The 15,013-nt window shown below is 43.7% G+C and overlaps 1 protein-coding gene across 1 annotated transcript in view; it reads left to right on the forward strand.

Moving 5' to 3' along the window:
• Window positions 1-15,013, forward strand: part of LOC138680899 (galactose-3-O-sulfotransferase 2-like) — an 81,463-nt gene that overhangs the window by 55,280 nt on the left and 11,170 nt on the right. The window contains exon 2 of the mRNA XM_069768114.1: window positions 13,115-13,207. Coding sequence (XP_069624215.1) covers window positions 13,115-13,207 — 93 coding nt within the window. The remainder of the gene's footprint in view (window positions 1-13,114; window positions 13,208-15,013) is intronic.

Raw genomic sequence — 15,013 nt, forward strand, 5'->3', positions numbered from 1 at the left:
TAAGAAAGGACATGAAGAGAATTGTGTTGTAGGGAGTGAGCCACGAAGTCACAGCAAAAAGAGAACAAAAACCAGAAGGAGTCCTGTCCTACGAGAGGCTGCCTCCTTCTGGAGCGCGGGCCGGTGGCCGGAACACCGAGGGAGTAATAGACTCTACTTTACTTCAGAGACCGGCAGGGCAGTCAATTCCAAGTTGGCTGTCCGACCTAAACACCCAAGCAGACACGGTGGCAATTGTGGAGGAGGGGCGTCTCTAGGGTCCCTATAAAATAGCCTCAGGCCATCACTGTCATACGGGTTTGTCCTATCCATCTGGGGGACAGAGAGAGAGAAAGACATAACATCCACAAAAGTTGTGAGGACCTTACCGAGTTGCTCAGCAGGAGGGTACTACAACGCACGAGCGCTAGAAGGTAGGCTACTGATTTTCACCTGGATAAGGGGACTCTGGAATTGCCATCAGACCGGCCAGACCCTGCCAACCCTGTCATCCGGCACTCTGGACTGTGGATGCTGAAGCCTTCAGTAAAGGTAAAGAGACTGCATTGTGTCCTCGTTATTCGCCGCGCCTTACATCATCCACCATCACCATCTACACTTCTGGGAAGCCCTGGGGAAATACTTCACCTGTGGGAAGGTACACCATCTAGCTGCCATAACATCACCCCAGCGGACCCCTGAGCAGTGTCGGTCACTCTGACTGAATACCACAGGTGGCGTCACGAACACTACTGTTATCTACGAACTCTGCCTTTTTATTGGGCGCCCCTCATAGGGCCACGGTCCGGGTCGGGCCACTGTGACATCCTTGCTGAGGGAATTGAAGGACCCGGTACCGAGTACCCCATTGCCCTTACGTGGGGGCGATCCAACTTTGGCGTCACGAACAGGATCTACTTAAGCCTGAAGAATCAGGTCATGTATGCCTTAGAACTTTGCCAGAATTGTGTTTGAACTGCTTCTGCTGAAAGGACTGTGTATTGCAAGTTACTGCCAAAAATTCCTGCCAAAACTGCCGCCATTACAGCGCCACGAGGAGCGCAGAAGAAGAAGAAGGGCGTGGAGTTGTGGGCATCAATGAACTGAGAAGTGCGAAAAACAATGGCCGCCCAGTCTAAATATTTCTGTACCTTGAGGACGTGTCCGTCAGCAGCCGAGATCCGCCTACTAATCCTCAATAGTGGGCGGAGACAACGAAGCAGGAACCGCCCACGGAGGAGAGAGCGGGAAAAGGACAAGGAAGTGAGCCACATGGAGGACGCCATAGACAGCACCCCGGAGCCAGAGCATGGAGTCGGAGTAGAGGACTCCCCCAGCTACCTGGAAGGGCACCGCAGCCAAACCTCCACTGAGGATATTGACTTCCTGCAGCTTGGAATGGAGGAGCTGATAGATCAACTCCTGCAGCTGCAGGTGACGACCGAGGCTCCATACCTGGTGGCACCTGCAGGAGATTCACCGGCGCTGACATTGCTCCTCACATCGCTACCGGAGCCGCTGCCAACACCATCGCGGAGTCCGCTGCCGGTGGAGCCAGTTGAAACCCAGGACACCGAGGTGGCAGGTAAGGATGCTGACCCTGCCCCGGTGACTGAGGACCTGCTAGTGGGCCCTGTCGCAGCGCCACCTTCCCGCAGTACTCACCGCCTCCAGCGCCTAGAGCCCTGGGACCAGGCCACGGGTATGGAGCACTTCCTGAAGGCCCCGATTACCGCCCACCACCCTGCCAGGTGAGATCTACACAGAGTGGACTGTATACCGCTGGGTGAACCCCGGGCCAGATTTCATGGGGTTCCCCGGGGCCAAACAGCAGGAGGGGAAGATGGTGGAAGTCCTCAGTTGGGAGGAATACCAGGCCAAACTTGCCCAAAAGTGGGAGGAGCAGGAGGTGGAATACCAGGCCCACCGTCCGGCTTTTGACCAGAAGGACCTAGCAGTCAAGGCCAATGCCCGCAAGGACCGCAGCACCCACCAGGCCCCACATAAGCAGGGCAAAGTCGTGACTTTCAGACTCCTTGGAGGTTTGGGCTTTATTAAGGAGCCTGGACTGTACGTGGAGGTATTCGTTAACCGCCGAGATGTGGAGTCGCATCTCCGGGAGGGACACCCTGATCGGGACCTTTACCCGGGAGACACCATTACCTATACCAGGCACTTTGGTGAGAAGGGCTGGTTTGCTCTAAACGTGCATAAAAAGAGGGACCCTGTCGTGCACCAGGCCAAGGCCCCAGCCCAATCGACTCCCGTGGTGACAGTGCCACCTTGTGTCCAGACGTCCGCTGTCACGAAAACCACCATTGTCACCCCGACGTGCACCTTTGTCAGGACCACCACCTGTACTGTTGCCACTACTACCACTGTGGTGGCTAAAGAGATGACTTCAGTGATGGTTTGCGCTCCAGCTGTGCCTAAACAGAAGACTGTGGGTACGCAGACCCCCGTCTGGAGTGAGGGAGCCCCCTACGTAGCATCTGGTAGCCGCCAGTATCCGGCTGGGCTACCTCGACTATTGCTACCTTCAGAACTTGAGTAAACCTCGGAAAACCGAAACTGTATATAGTTCTTTTAAACTGTTCTTTCCCTGCTGCTTCAAAACCCTTCCAGGGTTAACATTTAAAAGGATCCCTTTGTTTACCCGGGATCCCTATTGTTTCAAGTTTTCATCACTGTTACACAAAGGAACATTGAAATCATGAACTGTGCATGATTAGAACTTGCTTGTAAATAGTTTGCAGCTTCTTAAAGGTGCTCTCTACTGGTTTTACAAGAAAGAAGACTTTGCGAAGAAACTGTTCCTGATGACGACGTGAAAGTTTCTATGGGCTTAAAGTTTATAACTGACTTGTTGATTGTTTGCACTACCTCAGAGAAGATTTGAGTTTCCTCTTAAAGGGAATGTTTACTTGTTGCACCTTGATAGTGTTGCTTTGAGAAGTTAAATAGTAATAATGTTTATATAGCTGATAGTATGTAGCTAGATAGTGATAGAATGTTTAATGATGTACTTTAAATAAAATTGAGGTTTTAGTAAGAAAGATGCAGTATGCCCGTGGGGGTAGACAGATAGTCCTGCATATGTAGAAAGAAGAATAAATAAAATGTTGATTTGCACTTTAAGGGTCAATGATAGTATACCCTTAGAGGGTAATTGCACTTAGTGAATAGAATACCTGTATGGGTAATTATGTTTCATAGTTAGATAGTAATTGTTTTTCAATTTGCCTTTAAAAGTCAAATGCGCAATGTAAATATGTCCTGGCTTGCAACGTTCAAGTGTTCTCACCTCCCATAAAGGGAAGCACTGTTAAATTAATTTGTTTTATAGCATTTCAAAAATTTTGCATGTCTTTTGTTAACCTGTAATTGTTGTGTTTTTTTCCCAGCCCGAGAGTGCTGGATTTAATGGGGGGGGTTGGTGCAGCGCCCCAGAGTCTAGGTTGTTGCAGTAATGTCGTTCTTCCACCAGGGGGAGTGATGTTACATCTGATGGCACCAAAGGAGTTCACCCTGCCAGATATCACAAAACACACAGCACACTTCGCACTCCAGTCCACCAGGGGGAGCAAAAGGTTCTATCTACTAGGCCACTCCTCACATCAGGGTAAAACTGGTGGGTTGGGCAGGAAGTTAGAGAGAAGCAGACTGAGCTTTGCCCAAGTAACACCTAGGAGAAGAGAGAAGCTGACTGGAGGGAGTAGGAGTAAGGAAGGCGAAGCAGACTGGGCTCGGCCCAGGGAATACCTGTCAGGCAGACCGAGGGGAAAGGAAGAACATCAGAGGCTCAATAAGACAGAAAGACATGGAGCTGCGCCTGCAACCCATGCGGCAGTATCCTAAGAAAGGACATGAAGAGAATTGTGTTGTAGGGAGTGAGCCACGAAGTCACAGCAAAAAGAGAACAAAAACCAGAAGGAGTCCTGTCCTACGAGAGGCTGCCTCCTTCTGGAGCGCGGGCCGGTGGCCGGAACACCGAGGGAGTAATAGACTCTACTTTACTTCAGAGACCGGCAGGGCAGTCAATTCCAAGTTGGCTGTCCGACCTAAACACCCAAGCAGACACGGTGGCAATTGTGGAGGAGGGGCGTCTCTAGGGTCCCTATAAAATAGCCTCAGGCCATCACCGTGATATGACATAACATCCACAAAAGTTGTGAGGACCTTACCGAGTTGCTCAGCAGAGGGGTACTACAACGCACGAGCGCTAGAAGGAAGGCTACTGATTTCCGCCTGGATAAGGGGACTCTGGAATTGCCATCAGACCGGCCGGACTCTGCCTACCTTGTCATCCAGCACTCTGGACTGTGGATGCTGAAGCCTTCAGTAAAGGTAAAGAGACTGCACCCATTGTGTCCTCGTTATTCGCCGCGCCTTACATCATCCACCATCACCATCTACACTTCTGCGAAGCCCTGGGGAAATACTTCACCTGTGGGAAGATACACCATATAGCTGCCATAACATCACCCCAGCGGACCCTTGAGCAGCGTCGGTCACTCTGACCGAATACCACAGGTGGCGTCACGAACACTACCGTTATCTACGAACTCTGCCTTTTTATTGGACGCCCCTCATAGGGCCACAGTCCGGGTCGGGCCACCGTGACATCCTCGCTGAGGGAATAGAAGGACCCGGTACCGAGTACCCCAGTGCCCTTACGTGGGAGCGATCCACCCATGACAGGGATTTGATGTGGTCATCTCTTAATTTTTTCCAGAGCTGTATATAGGGGAACATATATACCAGGATAAAGGAAATACAATAGGGACAATAAGTATTTGATACACGGCTGATTTTGAAAGTTTTCCCACCTACAGTGAATGGAGAGGGCTGTAATTTTTATCGTAGATACACTTCAACTGTGAGAGACAGAATCTAAAAATAAAAACCTGATTTAACCTAAGGTGGGAAGAGTGAAGCGGCCACTGATTGGCTGCAGGGGTCACCTAATATAACATTGTCACACGAACCACAGGACAACCGATGCTGATACTGCTGGAACGCCGGCACCAGAGATGAGTATAGGTGTTGTTATTTTAAAAGGGGGGAAACATAGGGACTGGAAAGGGGTTGTCCAAGTAGTTGATAACTCCTTTAACATCTATGGGCCAGATACAGATCTCCACAAGAATCTGCTTCCAGAGCTTAAAGAAAGGGGGTGTTATCAGTGTGACATGTAATGACTGACACTTTGCCGTCATAATCACACACAGATCTGAAAGGAGGTAAAAACTAACACAGAACAGCAGATCTAATACAGTACAGCAGAATTGAAGTTTGTCTCCTTACAAACACATTTGCATGGATACCAAAGCAATGATACCCAAATCAGCGGACAATGGAAAGTACTGGACAAATAAATATTTCAATAAAAACGCCTTTATTTAATCAAAATTTGGCAAACGGTAGTACTATAACAAAGAGTGTGCCCGTATTAGGAATACACATAAAAAATATACAGTGGGGCAAAAAAGTATTTAGTCAGTCAGCAATAGTGCAAGTTCCACCACTTAAAAAGATGAGAGGCGTCTGTAATTTACATCATAGGTAGACCTCCACTATGGGAGACAAACTGAGAAAAAAAAATCCAGAAAATCACATTGTCTGTTTTTTTAATCATTTTTTTTGCATATTATGGTGGAAAATAAGTATTTGGTCAGAAACAAACAATCAAGATTTCTGGCTCTCACAGACCTGTAACTTCTTCTTTATGAGTCTCCTCTTTCCTCTACTCATTACCTGTAGTAATGGCACCTGTTTAAACTTGTTATCAGTATAAAAAGACACCTGTGCACACCCTCAAACATTCTGACTCCAAACTCCACTATGGTGAAGACCAAAGAGCTGTCAAAGGACACCAGAAACAAAATTGTAGCCCTGCACCAGGCTGGGAAGACTGAATCTGCAATAGCCAACCAGCTTGGAGTGAAGAAATCAACAGTGGGAGCAATAATTAGAAAATGGAAGACATACAAGACCACTGATAATCTCCCTCGATCTGGGGCTCCACGCAAAATCCCACCCCGTGGAGTCAGAATGATCACAAGAACGGTGAGCAAAAATCCCAGAACCACGCGGGGGGACCTAGTGAATGAACTGCAGAGAGCTGGGACCAATGTAACAAGGCCTACCATAGGTAACACACTACGCCACCATGGACTCAGATCCTGCAGTGCCAGACGTGTCCCACTACTTAAGCCAGTACATGTCCGGGCCCGTCTGAAGTTTGCTAGAGAGCATTTGGATGATCCAGAGGAGTTTTGGGAGAATGTCCTATGGTCTGATGAAACCAAACTGGAACCGTTTGGTAGAAACACAACTTGTCGTGTTTGGAGGAAAAAGAATACTGAGTTGCATCCATCAAACACCATACCTACTGTAAAGCATGGTGGTGGAAACATCATGCTTTGGGGCTGTTTCTCTGCAAAGGAGCCAGGACGACTGATCCGGGTACATGAAATAATGAATGGGGCCATGTATCGGGAGATTTTAAGTGCAAACCTCCTTCCATCAGCAAGGGCATTGTAGATGAAACGTGGCTGGGTCTTTCAACATGACAATGATCCAAAGCACACTGCCAGGGCAACGAAGGAGTGGCTTCGTAAGAAGCATTTCAAGGTCCTGGAGTGGCCTAGCCAGTCTCCAGATCTCAACCCTATAGAAAACCTTTGGAGGGAGTTGAAAGTCCGTGTTGCCAAGCGAAAAGCCAAAAACATCACTGCTCTAGAGGAGATCTGCATGGAGGAATGGGCCAACATACCAACAACAGTGTGTGGCAACCTTGTGAAGACTTACAGAAAACGTTTGACCTCTGTCATTGCCAACAAAGGATATATTACAAAGTATTGAGATGAAATTTTGTTTCTGACCAAATACTTATTTTCCACCATAATATGCAAATAAAATGTTAAAAAAACAGACAATGTGGTTGTCTGGATTTTTTTTTCTCAGTTTGTCTCCCATAGTTGAGGTCTACCTATGATGTAAATTACAGACGCCTCTCATCTTTTTAAGTGGTGGAACTTGCACTATTGCTGACTGACTAAATACTTTTTTGCCCCACTGTATATATCCTATGAACATACCCATAAAAGATTATATATATATATATATATGTATATATATATATATATGTATATATATATATATATATATATTATATGTAGCAGACCAAAAAAAGGGAAAATATGGAAAAAAAAAAACATATACCGTATATCCAATCAATTGTGATCACATAAACGACACAATATGAAATACATTTATGATCATATACACAGAGCCCCTCTTCATTTAATTTTAAATTTATTTAGAGAAATAAACCAATAAAAAACATATATACCGGTATAAAAAATAAAGAATGCATAATAAATAAAAATGAAAATTGTGCCAGAAGGCTACATATGTGCTTGTGACTGTGAAGTATGAAAAAGCGAAAAAGAAAAAAAGAAAAAGAAAAAATGAAAAAATATAGAAGTAAAAAAGGGGGAGGAAGTAATATATATCAAAGTTAGTACAAAACACTTAACATGGTTATTAGAAGGTAAATATACACAATAGTGAGGTAATTAAAGTGCATAGGTAAAAATAGGTAAATAGATATAATGCACCACATACAGTGCACAAAGTGTAAAAACAAATATGTATGGTAATGAATAATCAAAGCAGGGAAAATATAACGCAGCACGTATTGCGCATGAAGTGCAAAAGATAACAATATAGGATCAATGAAGAGAGAAGAGACGGCCTGTACCTTTAAGGTCCGCCTGGTCCTAATAATTAAATTTAATTATATTAACATATAAGAAAAATACAGATTTCTCTGGATCACAGATATTAAGCTATCATTTTATTCAGCTTCCTATGACCTACATGCCCATGTAGACAGCTTAGAAGGGTTGATCCTACTGACAGATCCTCTTTAAAGTGCAAGAGTTGAGAGTGGGAAAATTGCTGTGATGACCAGGATAGTTATGGTACTTTAGCTGTGTCACTTCCAATGTTCAGTTTTCCAGAGTTATTCTTCCTCCCCTTTAGTCAACAACATTGGGAGAGGGCCCTACAGACCCTGATCTTGCCCTGTCATGGTAGAGCCTCATAATGCTCCATGTGACTACAGGGAAACTTTGACAGTGACAATTGATAGACTGCTTTGATATGATACAACTATAATGCTTGGACTCATGGAGACTTTTTTTAATCAAGTATTATGTCAAATGTGTTTCACTTTGGTTGTCATTGGGAGTTGCTTTCGTGCCCTAGAGGTTTCTTTCGAAATCATAGCTTTAGGGTCACATTTTTTTACCAGTTCTACTAGCAAAAATTGTATGTACCTCACTTGTAAAACCATATTTCTATTATGCAATGACAAGAATGAAATATCTTGGAAGCTTTTGCGGCACACCTTTCACTGAAATCCTCCTTTCCGTATTTTTGGTGAGCCTTTTTGCACATCAGGGGCACTTTCTGGACCTACGTTTAAAGCCCTGGAAAACAGCGTATGCACTAACAAGTCCATTGACTATAATGATGCAGACAGAGACAATCTTCTCTGTTGAACATCATTTTCCACCACTTAGTCCTACCGTATTTTTCGGACTATAAGACGCAGGTTTTTCCTACAAAAATGTCTAGGAAAATGGGAGGTGCATCTTATAGTCCTGATGTACCTGCTCTGGATGAGGTGGGGAGGTGGGGGAGCGGCAGCGGTGGAGGAGTGGGTCACAGGAGGCAGGAGCCAGCGGCTGTTTCCTAACTCCTGCGCCTGTACTAAAGAGAAATGAATATTCACTGCACTCCACGCCCATGGAAAGACTTGAATATTATTTACGGATGGCACTCAGACCAAGAACACACCTGTGTGAACTAAGCCTTTCCATTATAAATTTCTCTGTTCAACTCCTAGCTTTAACTTCTATCCACAATATTGCCATGTGAACGTGTCCTAACTTATTAATAGTGTCTTGAAATCTCTGCTGCTTCTTGGCTAAGAAGTCCATGAGCGTTGTCACTCAATGATTGACAACCTTCACTATGTGAGCATGTATTCATAGATAGCTAATAATTACTGATAAGATCGCCCGCTGGACTCCTAAGTCAAAAATCAACAGAGATTTCAATCAATACTTTATAAATGTTACTGAATTTTTTTACACAAAACTTTTTATTAATCTGCTATTTTCTGACCTCCTTTACATAAACTGCTGCTGGCAGATCAGTTTGCCTGTTTAACAATTCAGGTTCCCTTTTAGGACTACTGCGGAACTATATTATGTTATCAACAATTGCTCATTTTTTCTATACTGTTGCCACTTTTCACTAGACTAGCAGTAGTGATCCTCTTTGAGTGAGGATCCATAGGATTAATTCAGATGTATGTAGACTAATAAGCAAGAGAGCCAACAATTTTCACATCCATCTTCCATTTTGGACTCGCGCAAAGTTGGACTATTTTTTTATACACTCGGTCTGAGTTTAGATTCACAAGTCCGTGTGATTGTTACCATCTGAGAGAAATGGATCTGAGGTGTCATCACAGTTGCTTCCTTTTTTTTGTGTTCATCTTTTATTCACTGAAGCAGGTAGACTTATATTTTATATTATACAGTATAAATAATGTAATATATAATATATATATTATATTTTACTTCACTGCCTTTTAATGTATCAGTTAAAAACAAAAGGAACCCAAATGTAACACTGAAGTACAAAGTCTGTCTTCAATCTGTCATCCATTTCTCATGAATATTCATAGACTTTAATGGCCGAGTCTGATCATCAGAACAGATGAGAATAGGACAAGCTCAGAGTCTCACAAACCGGAGACACAGATCTGTTTTTAAAACTGATTTGCGAATGGCTCAATGAAATTCTTCTTGTCTGCTCCTGTATTATTCTAGTGATTATAATAAGTGCACTATAACTGTAGAGTGTGTCCCGGAAGGTATTTGTAGTTGTGACATCACTGTCATCTGCAGATACAGAAGTCACCAAAGCTGGAATAAACTTTTGACATTAATATCTACCAATAATTCCCAACAAACACAACAAGATTAATCAACCTGTAAAGGTTGGAGAAGATGGCGTAACACCCCTCTGAAGACCCCTGTTTTAAATATATGAAAATCTACTCTATTGTATGTGTTTTTCTCCTAGAGGTGGAAGTTCCTGCTAGGCGGTCAGGGTTAACTATAGGGCCGGCCTATAGTTGAGGGGAAGTAATAGGGACCCGTGTGTTAGTTCTTGTGGTGATCGAGTCATTAATGAGCAAGAGAGAATAGAGGACACACTCAGAAGAAGACTATCATCTTTGGGTGTGTGTGTGGGAAGAGACAAGAAAAAGGAGCAAGTTTCAGCAAGAGATCTTCAGTGGTGGCAGTTTCTCATAGCAGGCAAGCTGGAGATACCTTCACACTGAGCAACTTTCCAACGAGAACGACAGCGATCCGTGACGTTGCAGCATCCTGGATAGCGATCTCGTTGTGTTTGACACGCAGCAGCGATCAGGATCCTGCTGTGACATCGCTGGTCGGAGCTAGAAGTCCAGAACTTTATTTGGTCGTTAGGTCGGTGTGATTCATCATGTTTGACAGCAAAAGCAACGATGCCTGCAATGTTTTTTCATGGAGAGAACAACCAGCGAGAACGATAAGCGAGTCGTCGTTACGTCACTGAATCGCTCCTGCATTGTTCAGCTGTTGCCGGTGTTTGACGTCTCCTAGCGACCTAAACAGCGACGCTGCAGCGATCGGCTCGTTGTCTATATCGCTGCAGCGTCGCTTAATGTGACGGTACCTTAAGCTACTAGAAAACCTAAAGGAAGCAGTGGTGTTAGCAGACCTGGAGAAAAGTCATCAAGGAAGCCAGAGTCAGCCAGGCTGGGGTACGTCAATAACGTGGTAGCTAGTGAGAGCTCCCTTACACTGTTTCACATGAGTGCAGTGGCCGCAGCAAAACACATTGACCCATGGGGCCCTAGAGTGCAGTTTGGATGCAGTGGTCACAGCAAAAGACATTGACCCATGTGGCAGTTACCTAATTTGTCCTGTTGATCATCTGCAATGTTCACCACAAGTAATGTGCCATCATCCAGGATCGATAAGAATGTGCCTCTGTAGTATGCAGAAGAAAACAGCAAGCTTATTTCCTACTACTTCTGTACATAAGATTTATTGTCAGTAAAAAGGACTTTATTTTTATAAACTTGTCTGGTTTCCTCATCGTGGGTATAAATGGTTTCGGCGCTGCACAAATTGGGGCAGAGCTGAACCTGAAGTTGTCCACATTAGTAATACCACCACGAACATCCATTCAGGACTCCCGTCTTCATGTAGCATGCCGCAGCATGGAAGAGGAGTACCTCATCTACGGCTACCGCCCGGCATTACAAACATACCCCACTAGACACTAGATAATCCAGCTCCCAACAGTCACCATATACAGTGGGGCAAAAAAGTATTTAGTCAGTCAGCAATAGTGCAAGTTCCACCACTTAAAAAGATGAGAGGCGTCTGTAATTTACATCATAGGTAGACCTCAACTATGGGAGACAAACTGAGAAAAAAAAATCCAGAAAATCACATTGTCTGTTTTTTTAACATTTTATTTGCATATTATGGTGGAAAATAAGTATTTGGTCAGAAACAAAATTTCATCTCAATACTTTTTAATATATCCTTTGTTGGCAATGACAGAGTTCAAACGTTTTCTGTAAGTCTTCACAAGGTTACCACACACTGTTGTTGGTATGTTGGCCCATTCCTCCATGCAGATCTCCTCTAGAGCAGTGATGTTTTTGGCTTTTCACTTGGCAACACGGACTTTCAACTCCCTCCAAAGGTTTTCTATAGGGTTGAGATCTGGAGACTGGCTAGGCCACTCCAGGACCTTGAAATGCTTCTTACGAAGCCACTCCTTCTTTGCCCTGGCGGTGTGCTTTGGATCATTGTCATGTTGAAAGACCCAGCCACGTTTCATCTTCAATGCCCTTGCTGATGGAAGGAGGTTTGCACTCAAAATCTCACAATACATGGCCCCATTCATTCTTTCATGTACCCGGATCAGTCGTCCTGGCCCCTTTGCAGAGAAACAGCCCCAAAGCATGATGTTTCCACCACCATGCTTTACAGTAGGTATGGTGTTTGATGGATGCAACTCAGTATTCTTTTATCTCCAAACACGACAAGTTGTGTTTCTACCAAACAGTTCCAGTTTGGTTTCATCAGACCATAGGACATTCTCCCAAAACTCCTCTGGATCATCCAAATGCTCTCTAGCAAACTTCAGACGAGCCCGGACATGTACTGGCTTAAGCAGTGAGACACGTCTGGCACTGCAGGATCTGAGTCCATGGTGGCGTAGTGTGTTACTTATGGTAGGCCTTGTTACATTGGTCCCAGCTCTCTGCAGTTCATTCACTAGGTCCCCCCGCGTGGTTCTGGCATTTTTGCTCACCGTTCTTGTGATCATTCTGACCCCACGGGGTGGGATTTTGCGTGGAGCCCCAGATCGAGGGAGATTATCAGTGGTCTTGTATGTCTTCTATTTTCTAATTATTGCTCCCACTGTTGATTTCTTCACTCCAAGCTGGTTGGCTATTGCAGATTCAGTCTTCCCAGCCTGGTGCAGGGCTACAATTTTGTTTCTGTTGTCCTTTGATAGCTCTTTGGTCTTCACCATAGTGGAGTTTGGAGTCAGACTGTTTGAGGGTGTGCACAGGTGTCTTTTTATACTGATAACAAGTTTAAACAGGTGCCATTACTACAGGTAATGAGTGGAGGAAAGAGGAGACTCTTAAAGAAGAAGTTACAGGTCTGTGAGAGCCAGAAATCTTGATTGTTTGTTTCTGACCAAATACTTATTTTCTACCATAATATGCAAAAAAAATGATAAAAAAAACAGACAATGTGATTTTCTGGATTTTTTTTCTCAGTTTGTCTCCCATAGTTGAGGTCTACCTATGATGTAAATTACAGACGCCTCTCATCTTTTTAAGTGGTGGAACTTGCACTATTGCTGACTGACTAAATACTTTTTTGCCCCACTGTAACCCACCCACCTCATATCAGGTCATCTACCTTCCTTGGATTTGAATTACCGTAACTTTTTATCTCACCTCCAGGAAAAGAATAATCAAACATCTGAGGCAATTATATATTGTGTTTATCGTCTCTGGAATTATTTCCATTGTGATTTTATTCCTGAATCTGACAAGGTGAGTGGTTTGAGAAAATTGAATTTAGATTAGAGAATTTAATGATTTTTGTTTCAAAAATCTTCTTCTATGTATTGTTTTATCTATTAGACTATTATAATTGATCTTTCACAGCCATATGGCTGTATTATTTATTATCGGTAGTATTATCTAGTGTTATTAAGCAACACAAAGTTACAGGGGTTGTCTGCTAAAAACAAATGATCACCTATCCCATGGATTGTTAATTGATGTGGCGTCTGACCGCTGGGACCTGCACCAATTGCAGAACAGGATTTTTTATTCCCATTGGCAGACTTGTATCCCCATTATAAAATGGACTGGCAGGTCGGATGCCAAAGCACTGCTCCATTCATCCTCTATTTGGTTTTCGTAAAAAAAAAGCACAGCGCTCGGTAGCACCATAGGAAATGATTGGAGCTGCGGTAGAGCATGTACAGTGTCGCTCTAATCTAACTGGGATAAACGTTCCCAGTTCTGCCGATTGGTGAAGGTCCCAGAGTTCAGTCCAAAATAGATCAGTAAGTTATCACTTATCAACTCGTTTTCACCAGATAACCCTTTTCACTTTCGTTGTGCATCTCTATGGGTGTTAAATAGCGCTATGGTTAATTTTTGAAAATTATTTGAAAAAAAAATAAAAAAAGAATGCCGTCACATAAAAGAGAACCATTATTTCTGAATATCGTTCATGAAGATTTTTCTACCTACATGTTTTACTACCTCACGCTCATCAGATTTTCTATTTTTGCTGCGTGGTCCTAATAATTGCATTGTTCATTCAAACATATTCTGATAACATTTTTTCAGTGTGAATTTATTGCAAGGTATATTTTCTCACTTTATCTCAATTTGATTTGGAAGCCGCCTTTAGGTATAAAAAGCAACAAGAATAAGTCAAGACAGGGTATTAACCCCATCGCGCCGCAGCCCTTTTTCGTTTTTTGTGTTTCTGTTTTTCGCTCCCCTTCTTCCCAGAGCCATAACTTTTTTATTTTTCTGTCAATATGGCCTCTGAGAGCTTGTGTTTTGTGAGATGAGTTGTACTTTTGAACAACACCATTGGTTTTACCATAGCATGTACTCAAAATGAGAAAAAAATTCCAAGAGTGGTGAAATTGCAAAACAATTGCAACTCCACAGCCGGTTTTTGGATTTTTTTTACCATATTCATCAAATGCTAAAACTGACCTGCTATTATGATTCTCCAGGTCATTACGAGTTTGTAGATACCAAACATGTATAGGTTGTTTAATATTTAAATGGTGAAAAAAAAACCTTGGTATTATCTATCTATAGATATATCTATCTAATATCTATCCATCTATCTATAGATATATCTAGCCATCTATAGATATATCTATCTAGAGATAGATATATCTATAGATGGATAGATACCATGTATACTCGAGTATAAACTGAGATTTTCAGCCAATTTATTTAGGCTGAAAGTGCCCTTCTCGGCTTATACTCGAGTCATTGTCCCAGGGGTTGGAGGGGGAGCGGAAGGAGTGGCAGCTGTCACATCATACTCACCCTCCCGGCGCGGTCTCTGCACCTTCCTGGCGCGGTCTCTGCACCTTCCTACCTCTCAGAAGGTGCCTGCAGCTCTTCCTGTGTTCGGCGTTCACGTAGTACCACTCATTAAAGTAATGAATATGGACGCAACTCCACTCCCATAGGTGTGGTGCACATATTCATTACTTTAATGAGCAGTAATGTGACTGCTCAACACAGGCGCAGAGAAGCAGGGACCTGCAGAGAGACCACGCCAGGATGAGATGAGTAGGTGGGGGAGGGTAAGCC

This window comes from Ranitomeya imitator, chromosome 5, assembly GCF_032444005.1.
Source record: "Ranitomeya imitator isolate aRanImi1 chromosome 5, aRanImi1.pri, whole genome shotgun sequence".
NCBI classification, from domain to species: Eukaryota; Metazoa; Chordata; class Amphibia; order Anura; family Dendrobatidae; genus Ranitomeya; species Ranitomeya imitator.